This window comes from Vigna angularis, chromosome 1 (genome assembly GCF_016808095.1).
Source record: "Vigna angularis cultivar LongXiaoDou No.4 chromosome 1, ASM1680809v1, whole genome shotgun sequence".
NCBI lineage: Eukaryota > Viridiplantae > Streptophyta > Magnoliopsida > Fabales > Fabaceae > Vigna > Vigna angularis.
The window spans coordinates 26,853,286-26,872,402 of NC_068970.1; the positions used below are offsets into that span (position 1 = coordinate 26,853,286).

The window sequence follows — 19,117 nt, forward strand, 5'->3', positions numbered from 1 at the left end:
TAATAAAGTTTGAAATAAAAATAAATAAAAGTTTGAAATAGATAAAATCAAATTTCACATTAAAGTTGAAAAATTAAAAAAATATTTAACCTTTTAAAATTAAAAAGGAAAATACATTTTTTTCTTGACTAACAATAGTATTTTATATATTATATACATTTCTACGTAAGGAATACAAAAATATAATCTGAAAAAAGTTGTAATCAATAATTTATTACTTATAAGAATTAGAATAAAAATAAAAGTGTAAGTATTTAAAATTTTATTTTATTTGATTGTAAAAGACGAAATCTAATTTTGGATAAAAGTTAAATATCCAAGTACATATTTATTCTAATATAACTTTTATAAATATTGTGGTTAAAAATTCACACTAAACAAATTTATTTGAAGTTATATATAAAGAGAAATAATTAAAAAAATAAATGATTTCATATCGATAAATAGTTTTAAGGAATATTATATTGGGTGATGACACACGAGACATGCAATAAAAGAGTGTTCTGAAATTTTGTTGGTCAAGTGAGAAGAAAGAAATCGCCATCAGTGCATGAGGACAAGAAAGAGATCGCAACTTTTCAGACAGAGATTAATAGTATCGCTACGATTCCCTTTTTACCTTCACATTCATCGTCTTCTTCACCGTCACTGTACTTTACGAAACCATGCTGAAATCCCGCACGCAGATTTTCCACCTTCACACTCACAGCTTCATCACATAACAAGTACACGTACACTTCTCATCTCCAACACAACATCATGTGTTTTTACTGCTCCAACGTAAAAACAAACACAGCAACAGAAGAAAGAGAATCATGAGATCCTGAACTAACACAGCACATCACAACACATTCACCACTTACTAGCTTTCCTACCAGTCTCTTCTTCCCCACCAGTCTTTCACCATCTCATCACTTCATTAACTCCATCAACACCAACATTGTTCTCTCACTCTCTTACACACCCACCATCGCCATCGCCATCACCATCACCATCACCATGTGTACACTCTTCAACATTCTTCTTTTGTTTCTCACACTTTCTTCTTCTTCTTGTTCTTCTTCTTCTTCACACCCTCGCCGTGTTCTTCACCAACCCCTCTTCCCCAGAATCTCTATCCCTCCAACACATCCTCCAGCTTTATCCCCTCAACCCCAAAAGCAACACCATTTACCCAAGTTTCCATTTTCATCTTCTTCATCGTTCTCGCCTCCACCACCGCAAAAACCTTTCTTTCCTTCTTACCATTCCCCTCCACTCCCTCCTTCCCCCACCGTCGTTGCTACTTTCCCCGCTAACATCTCCTCCCTCCTCCTCCCCCACCCCTACTCCCACCACCACCGCTCCGCCGCCGCCCTCGCCGTCTCCCTCTCCCTCTTCTCCCTCGCCCTCCTCGCTGCCGCCGCGTTCTTTCTCCTCCACCGCCGCCGCGCTAACAGGACTTCCTCCTCCGACGCCACCCATGACGACGACGATGAGAAAGGCTCGAGATCCGACAGCCTCCGCCTGTTCCCGCCGAACGCCGCCGCCTCCGACGGCGTCGATAGAAAACCCCGCGGAAAGTCCTCCCCGACGTCGGAGCTGCTCTACCTCGGCACGGTAGCGAACTCGGTGAACTCAACGCTAGACACAAGCTCAAGCCCCCACGACGACGGTTTCCGGCCACCGTATCAAAAACTCGGCGACTCGCCGGAACTGAACCCACTCCCACCTTTGCCACGTCACAAATTCAAACCATGGATGAATGAAGATGACGGTGATAAAAATGTGAAAGAAAAAGTGGAACAACAAGAAGAGGCAGAAAAAGAAGAAGAAGATGAACAGTTTTTTTCTCCAAGAAGTTCTTCTGGTGGGAACAATCAACATAGTCCTCCTTCTCCTTTAGCCGTTGCTGCTTCAAGTTCGCACGCGAATAATAAAATCAGTTCTACAAGCTTCACTTCTCGAACCCCTTCGTACCCTCGTTCCAATTCCCTCTCTTTCTCTCGTTCCCCGTCTCTTAATTTCAGCCCCGCAAGTGTTAAATCACTCCCTCCGCACAACCATGCTTCTCCTTCTTTCTCTTCATCATCTTCTTCTCCCAGGGAAGAATGGCATGTTCCTTCAAGGGACCAAAATTCTCCCGCGAGAAATTTACCTCCTCCACCACCGCCGCCACCTCCGCCTCCTCGGATTTGGGAAGCTCCAGTTTCTGTTAGGAAAGTGAGCGAGGAGACACCGAAGCCAAAGTTGAAAGCTTTACATTGGGATAAAGTGAAGGCCAGCTCGGACAGGGTCATGGTTTGGGACCAGTTGAGACCCAGTTCTTTTCAGTAAGATATCATTGGACTGTATATTGTTTTGATTAATCTTGTTGTGTTGGGAGCTGAATGATTCGAGGTGCAGGTTGAACGAGGATATGATTGAAACGCTTTTTATGGTAAATAATTCCAAGGAGGGTGTCGGGGTTGCGATTAGAGACAATGCTCGGCGCCACATAGTTCATTCTGCTTCTCCCATGCCCATGGAGAATAGGGTCCTTGACCCTAAGAAGTCTCAGAACATTGCCATTTTGCTTAGGGCTCTCAATGTTACCATTGATGAAGTTTGTGATGCCCTCAGAGAAGGTGATGGAGCCATTTGTAATTGTTTAGACAGCAATGCTTATTCTTTATTGTCATTTTGCCACAATTACTTATGTTACGTGTTATATGCCTATTATGTTATTGTTTGTGTCTGTGTAGCGTTCCAAACTTCATTATCATTCAAGGGTTGGTGATATCCAAAACTCCTATAATAGTTTTAATCTTTTTCTGGCATAACATCAAACATTTTTTTTATGCAATGCGCTGTCCATGTCATAGCTACTTACTGATTTTCATGAAAGAAATTATGTGGTATAATTATTATACCTTGTTGAACAACACTGCTTCTCTTCTTTCTCTCCTAAGCTTTTCTACTTTTGGGGGAGATATTAAAGCTTAAAATTTTACTGTCTGCAGGAAATTGTGATACGTTGGGAACAGAACTTCTTGAAAGTTTGTTAAAGATGGCTCCGACTAAAGATGAAGAATCTAAGCTGAAGGAATTTCAAGATGAATCGCCCTTCAAGCTTGGCCCAGCTGAGAAATTTCTCAAAGTTGTTCTTGATATACCTTTCGCTTTTAAGAGAGTGGATGCTATGCTCTACATTGCTAATTTTGATTCAGAATTAGAATACCTTAAAAAGTCCTTTGAAACTCTGGAGGTATATGTATTCTGAACTTATTCCTCACTCCTTCAACTTGGTCATTTTGTGTGCTTAAGTGGGATGTTATGAACCAACTTGATCGTTTTTGGCTTCAGCATGACTTCCTTGGAATGACATTTGGTGTCGATACTGGTTCTGTGATGGGCAATCATGTGTCTATATTCTGTAGATACAAAAGTTTCACGGCAGAGAATATAAGTTATAATTATTTGGTCATGTTTGAGTAGAGGTTGTAAGCTATACCTTCAGACGAAAAGGGAGAAGTTTCTTTTTCTTTAAGAATAGTGGTTGGCTAACTACTAGCTTCCACCAAATCATCTTACCTCAGGAAAATACGGTCTTTCTTATAGGATGCTAAATTTGTCAAAATAACCCTGTTTACTCTCAATATTAATGCATTATGTTATATATATATATTAAAAAAATCGCATTATTGTTTACTTTTTTAAAAAAAGTTTGCCAAAGATGGAAATTTCCAAAATAATCCTTTTGCCATAGTGATTAGGTAGGCACAAACTAGAGTCTGCTTACTTTAATTTGTACCAATACACCAGTTGTTCTGAACTTCTCATATTCATCCTTTTCCACAGGTGGCCTGTGAGGAATTAAAGAATAGTCGAATGTTTTTGAAGATACTTGAAGCAGTGTTAAGAACTGGAAATAGAATGAATGTTGGCACCAATCGTGGTGATGCTCATGCGTTCAAACTGGACACACTTTTGAAGTTAGCTGATATTAAAGGAACTGATGGAAAGACTTCTCTGTTGCATTTTGTTGTACAGGAAATTGTCAGAACCGAGGGTTCTCATGTTTCTGGTTCTGACAATGTCCAGCAATACAGTCTTCAAGATGAGGTTGACTTGAAAAAGCTTGGTCTGCAAATTGTTTCGGGACTTAGCGGGGAGCTCACCAATGTTAAAAAAGCAGCTGCTATGGATTCAGACATGCTCAGTAGTGATGTTGCCAAACTTGCCAGAGGAATTGACAAAGTTATGCAAGTAGTGAAATTGAATGAGGAGTCTCCTTTGAAAGAAACTAACCAAAAGTTTTCGGAGGCGATGAAAGGTTTCTTGGAAAGGGGAGAGCAAGAGATTTCAACAATCCAGGCCCAAGAGAAAAATTGTTTCTCTTTGGTGAAGGAGATAACTGAGTATTTCCATGGAAATTCGGCAAAGGAAGAAGCTCATCCATTTAGAATTTTTATGGTTGTGAGGGATTTCCTTTCTATTCTAGATGGTGTTTGCAAGGAAGTTGGTAAAGTGAATGAGAGAACTTTGGTTGGTTCGCGTCATTCTGTAATGCCTGCAAATCCTATAATGCAATCCTTTTTTCCTGAGATTATTGGTAAGCAGCCATCCGATTCCTCCGAATCTGACTAAACTGACCAAGTTATAACAGGTTGAAGTAGTTTGCTAATGTTTGGTCAGTGATGGGTTAGATTTTATCATCCAAATATCATCATCGAAGTGACGTTTTCACTCAAAAATCACCGACTTAGCTAAAGACCCAGCAGCTTTATCCCTTGCCTGTCATGATGATGATGCTGAAAAAAGGACTCATGCCATCACAGCTCTTTGTTTTCCTGCATATATAGCTCTGTATATGTTTTATTGCCTAGATTATATAACGAGGATATTATTTTCTTTATGCTAGGTTGGCTGCATTTCTATATCTGTATTAATAAATTAATGGCAAATTTTGGCTGTTTTTCCCAAATTTTGATGTAAACTGATAGTGAGAGTAATATGTTGAAATTACTAAAACAGTAGTTGTTACGGTGCACCATAAAAGTTGTTCCACGTAGAAAGATGTCATAATTGGCCCAAAACTTAAATAAAAACATCCTTAAAAATTCCAGAACGAATATAGTTTGTGATTGATTTTCGACCTATAGGTATGATGAGTGCATTGGGAAATAAAGAGACGTAAAAAGTGAGTTTTAGCGCATAAATTATTCTTGGATGTTCTAATGTTTATTTGTACAGCTGAGAATATAAGTTTTATTGGTCCAAATGACAATTCAAGGTCCAAAATCAGATTTTATTTGAAAAATTCAAAAGGGATTAAAGTGCAGATAGAAGAAATTTCAGAGCATTTGTGCAATTTTGAAAAGTCAGAAAAGCTAAAATATAAAATTCAGTTGCTAAATTAATGTAATTTGGGAATATCAACAGAAAATATCTTCCAAATAATGTTATAATAATCTAAATCTTTTAGTTATTTGGAAGATATAAGATAAAAGATTTTGTCAACTGATTATTTAGAGTCCAAGCCCAATCAAGCCCTATATAAAACTCAGGGGAGACTTCACTTCATTCTCTCATACTCCTCTCACTTTTCTTTCATCTGTAATTCCATTATGGATTCTGAGGTTAGATTGAGTTAATGCAATTGTTTATTTTGATTATTGATTTAAGTTGTTCTCTCTCTATATCTTTCATCTCTCTATCAAATTAAAAGCAAGCATCATAATGTGTTTGAATCTACATGCATATTGATTATATGAGTTCTAGGGTTTCTAGGTTTAATTGAGAATCTACTTTGATTTAATTTAGAAACTTTCATATGATTAAATGATTTTTACTATCAATTAAGAATGTACTTTGATTGATTAGTAATAATTTTAACTATAATCAATTGAGAATTTACTTTGATTGATTAGCTTTTAATTTGGTTAGGAAATTTAAGAATAGACATGATTAAATACAATAGAATTTGATTGAGAATGTACTTTGGTTGAATTCATTGTGAATAACCGATGATGAATCTATCTTGGAAAAGCAGTGGAATTAACCTATTTCATCATAACTGTTTTTAAGTTTCTTATTTATTCTTTAAACATTCTTAAACCATTACTTTTATTCATAAGCATTGCATAACATTCATAAGAGTCAGATATTCGAAAGCAATTCCGTGTTCGTTGGGAGATGACTCAAGGTTACGTTAACCTTACCTACTTTCTTAAATACTACTTGGCAATATTGAAAAATAGTATTAATTTGATAACTCCAAAAGCTTACGAAGGTCAATCAACATACTTTCAGACATTCTCGGTAAGATATTTCTCAAAGGTGTACTCTTGTGCTCCTTTACCACTTCAAGATTGCCATCTTTTTTAACCAAAGTTAAGTTCTCAGCGTCAACGCGTTCAAGCACCTTCCGTGCTTCCTCTTCTGTAGCAGGAACAACATGTCGAATCCTTAACCCATTTTTAATACCCTCAGGATCAACCCCAAATGTGAAGTAGAATCTGTTAGATACCTGTTTGGAGAAAAGCATGATGTGAACATGTAAATTTCAAATCAAAGTGAGGCATTCATTTTTTGTATTCCATTAGATAATAGATATATAATCTGATGTTAACTGATTAGCAGGGCTTTGCCGACAACAGTCCTAGTACCTCTTTGCTCTCTCTCAAATTATAAAAGACAAGATGTCTTTTCACAACTAAATTTTGTGTCAGAAGAAAAGTTGTAATATAATGTGTATAGTGCATACCTCACTACAGCGGTGCTCAGGCTTTGTCACATGTGCAACAACCTCAACATTCACAAGGGGTTCATCTGAGTTGTCATGTTCCGTGTACAGAACACAAGATTTGAGACGAAGAAAATTTCCAACGTCCACCTGCATCATCAACTTGTTTCAGTTGAATGTCTTCTTTAAATGTCTTCTCTATGGAATATAACCTTTACCAATGTTTTTCTACCCAGTCCATGTACCAAAGTGATGATCACATAAATGAGATCATCATGATTATCTATTCCCTTAGAGGGTGGAGAGTTCCATTATTGAATGATAAGGACCAGAGATTACTACTGATTACAACATCATTGTATATTTAGAAGAAATAGTATTGTCCTTGGTGGGTACTTACTGGTTTAAAAAAATCGACATGATCAACTTCCAGGAAATGAGGAGCAGCACCAGCAAAGGCATAAGCAGTTGAAAAGGCAAGTTCAAAGGCTCTTCTCATCAAGAATCCCCCAAAGATACGGCCATGGATGTTTCTTTGCTGTGGCTGGCAGATAAAAGAGTTTTGTAGGCAAGTATCCGTCATCAGGATGCTATCTCTGTTAGCCAGTGCTGGCATGTCACAGAAGATACGTGCTTCAGCCAATAGTGCTTTGAGCCTAGAAGTGTCTTCACACTCTCCATGTTTCTGTTCTTGATTCCTTCTTTTTCTTAACTTGTTCCTTTCTTCTGCTTCCTCCCAGAGCAATCTTTCTTCCTCATTTTCAGGTGAGACCTGGTTAATCGGGGCAGCTTTTCCTGTGGCAGAGTCACGAGCCACAAATGTAAACTTGGCTACAAGTGCAGGTGAATTCGATATATTGGGATTCCCTGTCACCAAGTTTTAGTGTCAGGTAAGCTGATAACGAATGCCATGCAGAACTGGAAGGGAATTGAAAGACAAACATTACAAAGATATGATTTGAGCTTACAAAACTAGAACATAAAAAACGGGCTCTTAATCAATATTTGTTTGCTGTTTTGATACAAGAACCTACTAGTGCAGCGAACTATATTAAGAGAAAAGAAAAGTAATCCAGTACTATATATGAAAATGCTCATCCCCTGGTTACTCCATCATTGGAATTTTACTTCCGTCATTCTGAACGTTTTCATGTTATTTACAGCAGCAAGTAAATGTTCACGCTAGACAGCATACTAGGATAGATAAGGGATAAGGGATTTAATAAGCCTTCATCCTACAAAGGGTTTGCACCACCAATTTGGAAAAAATAATAACCAAACTTTGATGTGTTTCAGATTAACTAGCTGTGAACACTCAAATGAAGCGGTTGTGGTTCTTACATTGGCTTTCTTACAATAAACACGCTGCATTAAATGAAAATAAACATAAACACAATGGAAAGAAAATTGAGCAAAATTCATGACACAATACATGTATTAACCTATAAAGCTAATGGTTGCTGTAACTTTATAATTGATGTAAAGTAAATTGTTGTGTTAGAGTTTGTCAGTTAGCTACAAGCTCATAGCCCTCACTACCTTTTCTCAATAAATAGATGTTGTATTCTCTTCAGATAGACCCTTCGTTCTATTTCATCTCTATGACGTATTTCCCTAAGCAAGTTTCTCAGATTCTTATTCTGTATATAGTTACATGTTATCTGTCTATTTCTAAGCACTTACTATTATAATTAAAACAATAAACCATAATTTCATAAAACAACGGCCAAAAAGCAGGATCAACTTGTATTCATCCTATAGGACCTTGTGCGGACTGAATCAATTCCAGTTGAATCTCCATGGATGACCGGCCAACCCAGGTAACAGCACCAACAATGGTTAAATCAGCAGAAATATGTATTGGCTTCTTTAGAACCATCTTATCAACAGAAGCAGTGACCAGTAGAAGGGGCCTTGCTGTGCCATCTTCATTAGAACAGTGCTGCTCAGAAGTGGGGGAAAAAGCTTCAATAACCAAAACCAACAAATACAAAAATCTCCCCAGGTACTGTTAGCAACACACTTCTGAATGAAAACATCCACTGATGAATATTTCCACAGCGACAAAAATAATCTACTTTTCCTTTACAGTAAATGTTTATTTATTTTTGGTTCTGCACAATGCACAACCAAAAAGTATAGCTATATTTAGACAAATTTCTACAAGCACTTCTAAATAAAAGAAAAGAAAAATCCTTAGTAAGTTAAAATTATTTTACGGACAACAAATTTAGGGAAAATGTATTATATTAAACAACTTTTACAAGCGTAAGTTCATTTTAATTCATAAAAAATCTATTTTCAATTGTTCTCTTTAACAAACCTAAAAATATGTCAACAACTAACAGGAGTTTCTTTGTCAGACGAAACAAGTGATTGACAGCACAAAAAAGAAAAAAAAAACATAACTTGAAGCTGTTCGATCAAAATGAGCAAAACCCAAGATTTTCAATCCAGCAAATTACATAACCCAGAAGTAAAATTGGAAAAAGAAGTGGACCTTGAATGCAACGGTGCCAGCGAGAGCATCAAAGTCCTCGACGAGCTTGCCCATCCTGATGTGATTCCAGGGGTTCCGATACTGCTCACGAAGCATGTGATCAGAGGAGAAGTTGTAGAAGATGGTGGTTCTGCTTCGGGAGGGGGCTTTGGGAAGAGAGGGGCCATTGGATTTTTCCAAAGTGGAGGATCTGGCTTCCCAGAGAGCGTATATGGCAGGGGAATGAAACATCCCCGGCCACAGATTAACGGGTTTACGGTTAGAAGATCCAGCATCGATCAGAACAGGTGTCGATGTCGTTGGTGTTGTCGGTTCGGTGGTTGTTGGGTCTGTGGTGGAAACAATTGAGAAATGTTTGGAAGGGCAAGAGGAATTGGGTGTGATTTTGAGTCTGAGAAGATGGTGGAACTGGGAAACACATGGTTTTGGGTTTCTCAAGAGTTGCATGGTGAAAATTGAATGCAGGGTATTCCACACAAGTTAGAGATGCTGAGGTAATGTTCAAATTATGACAACTGCTCAAAATCCTTCCTTGCATATATTGGAGTTAGGGATTCCAAATATTGGAGTTAGGGATTCCATAGAGTTAGGGATGATGAGAACGGATCGGATCGGACACTCATAATGTTTATTCACAATTGATTTATATAGGATAAAATCGCATCTATTATTTGACTCGCTACTCGTCGAGTACTGATTTAAAAAATATTTGTAAATATTTTAAAATCAGCAGGTACTTGTGAATATTTGTAAAAAATAAAAAAAAAATATTTAATACATATTTAAAATAAATTTTAAATAAAATTAAAATATATATATATATATATATAATATAATATAATATAAATTAAAATTAAATTTAACCTAATAAAATATAATTTTATTTTATTTTTAATTAATTTAATTAAAATATATATAAAATTTTTCTTTTTAATTTTTCGCGGATAGTATATTATCTATATCCGATCCGTTTAGAAATGGGTATTAAAATACCCGCTACTCGTTACCTGCGAGTAGTAAATATCCACGGATAGTTACTACCCGTCACGGATTTTACCTGCGGATATCCGTACCCGCAAGTAAAATTGATATCCTAATTGTGATATTGTCCACTCAAAATAACTGTCATAAATATGTTATTTTCTCTTATCAATGTAATATGAATTAACTTTTTAATTAATATCTCTAACAAGTGTCATTTTTAATTAATTAATTTATTCTTTTTTTTTTATTTTTGTAAAAATAAAGGTATGACATATATATCTTGATGGAAATGTTATTCAATTCAACTACTTTTATTGTTAACCAAATATAATTTGATTCATTCTAATTTAATTTGGTTTGAATTATGTTTATTTTAGTTTTTAATAACAAATATATATATATATATATATATATATTAAAATAAATTGATAAATTTTAAAAAAATTAATATTTTTAATTTCAAATGAATTATATTATGATATAAAATTAAATTTAATAATAATAATAAAATCTTCAAATAAACAAATGAAGATAAAATAAGATTATTGAAAGATAAGTTATTTTTGTAAGGTTCTATAAAAAAATATTTGAGAAATATTTTTTATAATTGGCATTCCATTATTTTATTAATTAAAAATTTTAAATGTAAATAAGTCAATTAATCGAATTTTATTTTATAAAAATTATTATTTTAAATATTTTTTTCTAATATTTTTCTATGTTTATGATTTATATGTTTGGTTGTTTGAAGATTTTAATACACTATAAGATTTTTGGTGGTTCACAAGCACATGTCGCGGTTGAAGCATTATAGAAGCAAGCGAACTCTAGTAGTCAACGCTTATGGCCCTTACAGAAGATGAGTGTGAGGATTTTAAGATTGGGAAATCAAAGTAGGGGTTGAGAGAATAAGGGTTTGAGTGCAAAATGAAAATTTGAAACATTACTGACAGTCAAGATTCGTCGGTAATTTATTTCATCAACGAATTACCGACAGAAATATCTGTCGAAAACGAGAAAACGATAGATTGTCGATAATTTTATCGGTAATCATCATTTCCCGACTGATCTAAAGTCGTCGATAATTCTCCATTGGTAATACAACCTTTTCATGCAGTGCTCCTTTTCTAGAGTTTGACTATTATTTCATTGGCCTCAACAAATGCCTTCATTTCTTCGGCTTCTCAGTGGATTGTAGCTATTTTTTTCTTCAACTTCTCTTGATATTGTAGTTTTTCGTCTTCAATTGTTCTTGCTGACAAACATAACCAAAATCAAATGTCAATTTCTCCTCTACCAACTTCAATGTCATGTAAATTGAAAATATTATTTTACTTTTCATAAGGCATATTAGAATTTGGTGAATTTTTTTTTAACTATAAAGTATTTCACATCCAGATATCTCTGTGTTGATTCTCTTTATTTCTTTTCACTTTTCACTTTTTTTCTTCTAATCTCTCTCTATCTCTCAATGTTGTGTGCACATTCATTACAAAATGTTTAAATTTCTTTTTAAGTTTACTTTAGAATAAACATCATTTGTATAAAAAAAGGTTAATCTCATATCCACTCCTAAACCCTTATTTTTTCCATTTCCCAATCAATAATGCCTCAATCCCAAAAGTGTACCATTAAATAACTTTCAAACAACAAACCACCTCAAAAACTCACTCTGTAACATCCCGATTATATAACAATCAATATTATATAATAAGGACGTTAACATCCAAATATAGAGAACAGTCAGAATTTTGACGTGTAATTTAAGTGCGAAATTACAGTAATCCAAACAAAAGGAGTAAAAATTTAAACTTAAACAGTTGAAAGGATTAAACACTACAAGTGTTCAATCAGGAAACTCTAAGAAGACTACTCCGCAATATCAGCAACCTCCAGCTCTTGCTCCAAGGGACTCTCCGCAACAACATCTGCTCCCATCCAAGTGGATGATCATCGCCAAAGAAACATACCCAAACAGCACATAACAAAAACAATGCAAGGGTGAGCTAGATATAAAAAGCATGTTATACAGATAGCACAATTAATTCAATGTTATCATACTTAGATTCGTATAAAAGAGCAATTAGAGCATGTTCATTAAACCATAATTCCACCCACTCATACAACATGCAAAAGTCATCCAAACATGGTAAATTGACATCACAAGACTTGTTACTTTATACCCCGACTCGTCCGGACTAGAATGATTACCGAGCTATGGCGGGTTATGCACTCGTGGTGGCCTCTACTGCTTTGCAAAGCCATTGCCAATGGGTTTCACCCTACCACCCTCACGAGGTTAGTCCGTTCCGCGCCCTGGAGCATCCTGGAAGCCTCCAAGACTAGGACCTCCTGCTACTCCTCACCACATGGATCAATCCTCTCTAATTGAGAATGAAAGACCATTGGAGCGTCAGGAAAACCCCCAAGACTGAGCTACCATGTAATCATTCTGTACACCCCAAATCACCACCATGTATCCTCTCCTTGAGGATCATGGAATTACGTCCATGAATTATACTGTTACTTTGAACCTTAATCCCAATTATGAATAATCAGATACCACCATATTATCACAACAATTCCAACATATCTCATACATTCACATATTTTCACATAATTCATGTCACAGACAATATTCCAAACATTGGTACACATAATTCAATTCAAGAGAAAATAAACTTAGAACACATAATTTGTAGAATGCTAACTGGACGAGCACTATTCACCGGACACCAAGGAACGAACGGTACAGGACGAACGCCATTTTCCAAACCAGGCCGAAAACTTTTTGAACGAACGTCATCTAAACGATCTGGACGAACGCTGTTTACCGAGCATAATAAGGCCGAACGTTATAAAGATCAACTCTCAATACTTATTGAACGAACGTTCCAAAACCGATTGCTACTAATACGAACGCTCGCCTATACCTAGGAATGCTCACTGGGACGAACGCTATACAGATCAAATACGAAGAGGCCGAATAAACACTGTGTGAACGAACGTATACTGTGTGGACGAACGTATAATCACTAATTTACTAAGACCGAACGTTATTTTCACTAGGACATCAAAACCGACCGTTTTAAGAATCCATAATAAGACCGAACGCTACACTCGACAGGACAAACGCTTTAAGGACGAACGCTCTATTCAATATTTAAGGACGAACGCTCTATTCAATATTTAAGGACGAACGCTCAATTGAATGCTTAAGGACGAACGCTCAATTGAATGCTTAAGGACGAACGGTCAATTCAATACTTAAGGACGAACGCTTAAACTGTTTGGCCGACCACCAATTGGTCGAGCCATTTGGGACGAATGCGCGATTCTGCAGAATTCTGCAGAATCGAAATCAGATTTCCAGAACCCATAAACTCCAAATTTTCATCCCTTCTTCCCAGATTTGCATCAAATACAACATATTTCAACAATCAAACAAAAGATCTAACTCCCCTTACCTCTTGAAGACTTCCTTGCAAACCTTGAATCAATCTCTTCACTGTGTTCCTCCTCTGCCGTTCCATCCTCTGTTACAGTGTCTAGCTCTCCCTCCCTTCTTCTTCTTTCCTCCTTCAAGAATCTCTAAAAATGAAGAAGTGAATCTCCTTTTGTGTGTTGCCGAATGAACCTTAGCCATTTCCTTTGCTTCCTCGGTGTCATGCCCACTTAAGAAGATGATGATGGTGTTTCCTTGGCGGCTGTAGCACTTCCAGGTGGTGAGACTCTTAAGCCTGTTGCCCACTTAAAGTTCTCCCCCACCTCTTCAACAGCTGCCCCCGTGAAGCCCTTCCCTACCATACCAATCATCAAAGGACGCCCCCACCACATCAATTATCAACATAAGCTTGGTCCATACACCATCCCCTAAAAAAATATTTAGGTCCTTACATTCTCCCCAACACAAAAATTTTCGTCCTCGAAAATTAAGCTTACCAACACAAGTTGAGATACGTCTCTCTCATCTTGTCCTCTAACTCTTAGGTAGAGTTGCCTCCCACAACTCATATAATAAACTTACCCGGGCAGTCCCCACCGCTGAAAGAGCTTATCAGGACAACTCCCACCACATACAAAGAGACAATTCTAGGTCAACATACATATCACATCTCACACCAAAATCAGGTCATATCTACACTTACTCACATAGCAAGAGATCCTCTCTAATTGAATGTTTCATACTCCCAAAATGTGGTAAAAATCATATACTATTTTTTTTTTTAACCGATACTATTGAAGGTTCCGGTACGCATGACCGGAACTGTGGACACAGTGAGGTTCCTTGGCTATAAAACGAGGTGCTAGTCGCGTTGGGCGACACTTCGAAATGTTGAGATTTTAGAGCGTCTGAGAGAGAGAGATCTGAGCACTGAGAGTTCTGAGTGTGAGAGCTTGTGAGATCTGAACGCCTGAGTGTTGGAGATCGGAGAGCTTGAACGCGAGATCGGGAGCCTTTCTAGCCAAACTTCAATCTTCACGTTCCAAGGTTTTGCTCCGCCTCGAGTAAGTACTTCTTTTCTCTTATTTCTTTCTTTCCTTTACCCAGCTTCTCCTTCTCCTTTACTTCTTGCTTCTTTTCTTTCCTTTCTTCTTTCTGCTTCCTTTCATGCACTTTTCTCTTCTAAGCTTTTATTACTCGCACTTACATTCTGCTTTCTTCTTTACTCTCCGCTTGTTATTTTACTTCTGCTCCTGTATTTGCTTTCTTCTTCTTCTATTTTCCTTTTATTAACTAAAACTAAGAACACACTGTCTTAACAAAGATAAGGGGTATATCGGCTGGAAACCAGACGTTAATCTCCCTTCGTTTGAAGGTATGGCAGAGACAATCGGGTAGAACAACGCCACGTACCCCATAAAATTAAACTTAAAAAAAGGAAAATTTTATTTGTATGTACGAAATGGACACAAACAAACTTGGACGTAGATCCGTTTAGGAACATTTGCGAGGACCGCGAAACAGATCTGAGACCAGACACTGAAACAACAAAGACTGACTGGACAAAAAGAACCTAAAAGGAAACAAAAACAAATAAAGAAAACACTGAATATTTTTGTTTTGTTCTTTTTATTTTATTTATTATTTTTATGCTTTAGAAATACTTTGAGAGGGAGGATGAGTGAGATGGAAACAGAGAGGTACACCAGTCAGCGGTGGCGTCCTACAGACGATCAGATCAGGATGATGACCAACATATATAATTATGGGGTCACACATCCAAGCAGAGCCCAAGTCGTCGAGATTGCGTCTCGACTCAGGGCTTTCGGAGAAGCCAGCGAATACAACGTGCACTGCTGGTTCAACAATCACGGCAATCGGGTCAGGCGCCTACAAGCGGAGCTAGACCCCACTGGCACCATCTTTTCTCTGCTACCGCGGTACATGTATGGTAAGAACCCTGATCATATCTCTATATATATATATATATTTTTTTTTATTATTGACACAAATTTTTGTTAGAAGAATATGACTGGGTAATTATGAGGGCGCCGAGGCTGCTGGAATTGTTCCCCATTCCGATCATCATCGACGACGAAAGTGATGAACGACAAATCCCTCCACCCATGCCTCTCGCATTCCGAACCAGAGCTCCCTCGACGGAGCTCTCCCTTAGACCACCACAACCAGCTCGAGAATTTTTTTATTGAATTTTTTTTTATCGTATTTTATGGACTGTACTCTTAATGGTCACTCGTGGCCGACTTGTGAACATTTTATTTTAATTAAGGATTGTAATATTTATTTGCTTTATTTTTATTTTATTTTTTTTTTTTTTTTGTATGTTTGTTTAACGTGTGTGGTACCATTTTCACACGAATATTATGGTATCTGGTTATAACTTATGAGGTTTAGAAAAATGTGTAGTCCCCTCGACCTTAAGGGCCTAAATTAATGAAATATGTTTGATATTTGTCTTATCATACGCTGTTGTGTTATTCATTTCCAAAAGTAAGATTTAGTTTCTTTGAATATAGCTCTCATTTTAATACTCTTATGCTAACACATTCTTATAATGTTCCAAATATGAAACAAGAGTACGTAAAATTATATCCTTCAAAGTATCTGCACACATTATACCACTAACCGCGTCAGAGAATATAACCAATAAAGCAGCACAATTGAATTTGAGACACCCGAACTCGTATATCACAATTTCTGTTGAATTAATACTACAAGACACATGGCTCCATTCCTAACATCCGTCAAGACTTCCTTGTTCGCGATCAGCTCCAAACCATCTGGGTCGGAAAACACCAACTACTTTCGACCACAGTCAAGAAGAATACGGTTGATAGTCAACCAATCCATTCCCAGAATGACATCCAGGCCTTGAAGAGATAAAGGGATCAAGTTCACCATGAACTTGCATTCGGCAACGATAATTGGGCATCTAACACAAATTGAACTAGTCGGGATTTGTCCTGATGCTGGGGTAAAACCACCAGTTTGAATCCTTGATCACTCACTAGTATACTAAAGTTTTCCAAACAAAGCATTTCTTCTCTTCAATCTTCACCCTAGAGAGTTTAGGGCAGTCTCTCTTGTAGTGAACACCACCACCTTGAGAACACGTTACTGATGTAGGTACAAGCGATTGGGTTGCTGATAGGGTTTCTTGCCTTACTTTCCCCAAATGATTTGTTCTTCTGAGTCTTGTCAACTTGACTTTGATTTCGATTCACATCCAAAATCTCTAAACCATGGGTCTGCTTCCTCGACACTAGTATCGGCACACAATTTAGTTGTGTAGAAGAAAATTCTCTAGGCTCCACTCTTAAACAGGAACGACAGAGGGAAAAGCACCCTGAGTGGTTCTGCCACTAGTCAATACTTCAATGAATTGTTTTTGAATATTCTTAGAGGTCACTCTCGCGTTCTCGGCAGATACCCTTGCGACTTCTAGAATTTGTAACGCAATGGTCCTTTGCTGTACCAATGCAACATTCTGTTGCTGCGATGCATGAAGTACAGACTCCCGTCATACCATTAGATTCAAACTGCACGGTTCGAGGGAAAGAGGAAGTCTAGTTGCCATCTTCTGTTCACACAGAGAGAAAGACTATTAGTCTAACTCAAAGAAACTAATGTAACTTCTTACAAACTGGCCAGAATTCACAATCACAAACAGTGCACACCCACAACCAACAACTTTCTAAGGAAGAACTGCTCTGATACCATTAATGTAACATCCCGATTATATAACAATCAATATTATATAATAAGGATGTTAACATCCAAATATAGAGAACAGTCAGAATTTTGACGTGTAATTTAAGTGCGAAATTACAGTAATCCAAACAAAAGGAGTAAAAATTTAAACTTAAACAGTTGAAAGGATTAAACACTACAAGTGTTCAATCAGGAAACTCTAAGAAGACTACTCCGCAATATCAGCAACCTCCAGCTCTTGCTCCAAGGGACTCTCCGCAACAACATCTGCTCCCATCCAAGTGGATGATCATCGCCAAAGAAACATACCCAAACAGCACATAACAAAAACAATGCAAGGGTGAGCTAGATATAAAAAGCATGTTATACAGATAGCACAGTTAATTCAATGTTATCATACTTAGATTCGTATAAAAGAGCAATTAGAGCATGTTCATTAAACCATAATTCCACCCACTCATACAACATGCAAAAGTCATCCAAACATGGTAAATTGACATCACAAGACTTGTTACTTTATACCCCGACTCGTCCGGACTAGAATGATTACCGAGCTATGGCGGGTTATGCACTCGTGGTGGCCTCTACTGCTTTGCAAAGCCATTGCCAATGGGTTTCACCCTACCACCCTCACGAGGTTAGTCCGTTCCGCGCCCTGGAGCATCCTGGAAGCCTCCAAGACTAGGACCTCCTGCTACTCCTCACCACATGGATCAATCCTCTCTAATTGAGAATGAAAGACCATTGGAGCGTCAGGAAAACCCCCAAGACTGAGCTACCATGTAATCATTCTGTACACCCCAAATCACCACCATGTATCCTCTCCTTGAGGATCATGGAATTACGTCCATGAATTATACTGTTACTTTGAACCTTAATCCCAATTATGAATAATCAGATACCACCATATTATCACAACAATTCCAACATATCTCATACATTCACATATTTTCACATAATTCATGTCACAGACAATATTCCAAACATTGGTACACATAATTCAATTCAAGAGAAAATAAACTTAGAACACATAATTTGTAGAATGCTAACTGGACGAGCACTATTCACCGGACACCAAGGAACGAACGGTACAGGACGAACGCCATTTTCCAAACCAGGCCGAACACTTTTTGAACGAACGTTCCAAAACCGATTGCTACTAATACGAACGCTCGCCTATACCTAGGAATGCTCACTGGGACGAACGCTATACAGATCAAATATGAAGAGGCCGAATAAACACTGTGTGAACGAACGTATACTGTGTGGACGAACGTATAATCACTAATTTACTAAGACCGAACGTTATTTTCACTAGGACATCAAAACCGACCATTTTAAGAATCCATAATAAGATCGAACGCTACACTCGACAGGACGAACGCTTTAAGGACGAACGCTCTATTCAATATTTAAGGACGAACGCTCTATTCAATATTTAAGGACGAACGCTCTATTTAATACTTAAGGACGAACGCTCAATTGAATGCTTAAGGACGAACGGTCAATTCAATACTTAAGGACGAACGCTCAAACTGTTTGGCCGACCACCAATTGGTCGAGCCATTTGGGACGAACGCGCGATTCTGCAGAATTCTGCAGAATCGAAATCAGATTTCCAGAACCCAGAAACTCCAAATTTTCATCCCTTCTTCCCAGATTTGCATCAAATACAACATATTTCAACAATCAAACAAAAGATCTAACTCCCCTTACCTCTTGAAGACTTCCTTGCAAACCTTGAATCAAT

The 19,117-nt window shown here is 37.3% G+C and overlaps 2 protein-coding genes across 2 annotated transcripts; one reads left to right on the forward strand and one right to left on the reverse strand.

Moving 5' to 3' along the window:
- Positions 1 to 596: 596 nt before the first annotated feature.
- Positions 597 to 4,945, forward strand: LOC108321086 (formin-like protein 2). The gene is made up of 4 exons (XM_017552733.2): positions 597 to 2,312; positions 2,386 to 2,606; positions 2,982 to 3,226; positions 3,820 to 4,945. The coding sequence occupies exons 1-4, from the start codon at positions 1,000 to 1,002 to the stop codon at positions 4,606 to 4,608; spliced, it is 2,568 nt and encodes an 855-aa protein (XP_017408222.1). The 5' UTR covers positions 597 to 999; the 3' UTR covers positions 4,609 to 4,945.
- Positions 4,946 to 6,070: 1,125 nt separating this feature from the next.
- On the reverse strand, positions 6,071 to 9,841 carry LOC108323807 (acyl-coenzyme A thioesterase 2, chloroplastic). Its single transcript, XM_017556567.2, has 5 exons — positions 9,207 to 9,841; positions 8,471 to 8,648; positions 7,107 to 7,573; positions 6,728 to 6,856; positions 6,071 to 6,490 (listed from the first exon to the last, which is right to left on the reverse strand). Exons 1-5 carry the CDS (start codon positions 9,651 to 9,653, stop codon positions 6,224 to 6,226), a joined length of 1,488 nt encoding a protein of 495 aa, XP_017412056.1. The 5' UTR covers positions 9,654 to 9,841; the 3' UTR covers positions 6,071 to 6,223.
- Between the last annotated feature and the right edge of the window lie 9,276 nt (positions 9,842 to 19,117).

Excerpts from the sequence above, each read along its gene's own strand:
- LOC108321086 (XM_017552733.2), top strand. The coding sequence starts at position 1,000 with ATGTGTACACTCTTCAACATTCTTCTTTTGTTTCTCACACTTTCTTCT. Across the intron at positions 2,313-2,385 it reads TTGAGACCCAGTTCTTTTCA|GTTGAACGAGGATATGATTG; the intron begins GTAAGATATCAT and ends TTCGAGGTGCAG. Across the intron at positions 3,227-3,819 it reads AGTCCTTTGAAACTCTGGAG|GTGGCCTGTGAGGAATTAAA; the intron begins GTATATGTATTC and ends CCTTTTCCACAG.
- LOC108323807 (XM_017556567.2), bottom strand. The coding sequence starts at position 9,653 with ATGCAACTCTTGAGAAACCCAAAACCATGTGTTTCCCAGTTCCACCAT. Across the intron at positions 8,649-9,206 it reads CTGGCACCGTTGCATTCAAG|CACTGTTCTAATGAAGATGG; the intron begins GTCCACTTCTTT and ends ACTTCTGAGCAG. Across the intron at positions 6,857-7,106 it reads ATGTCGATTTTTTTAAACCA|GTGGACGTTGGAAATTTTCT; the intron begins GTAAGTACCCAC and ends TTGATGATGCAG.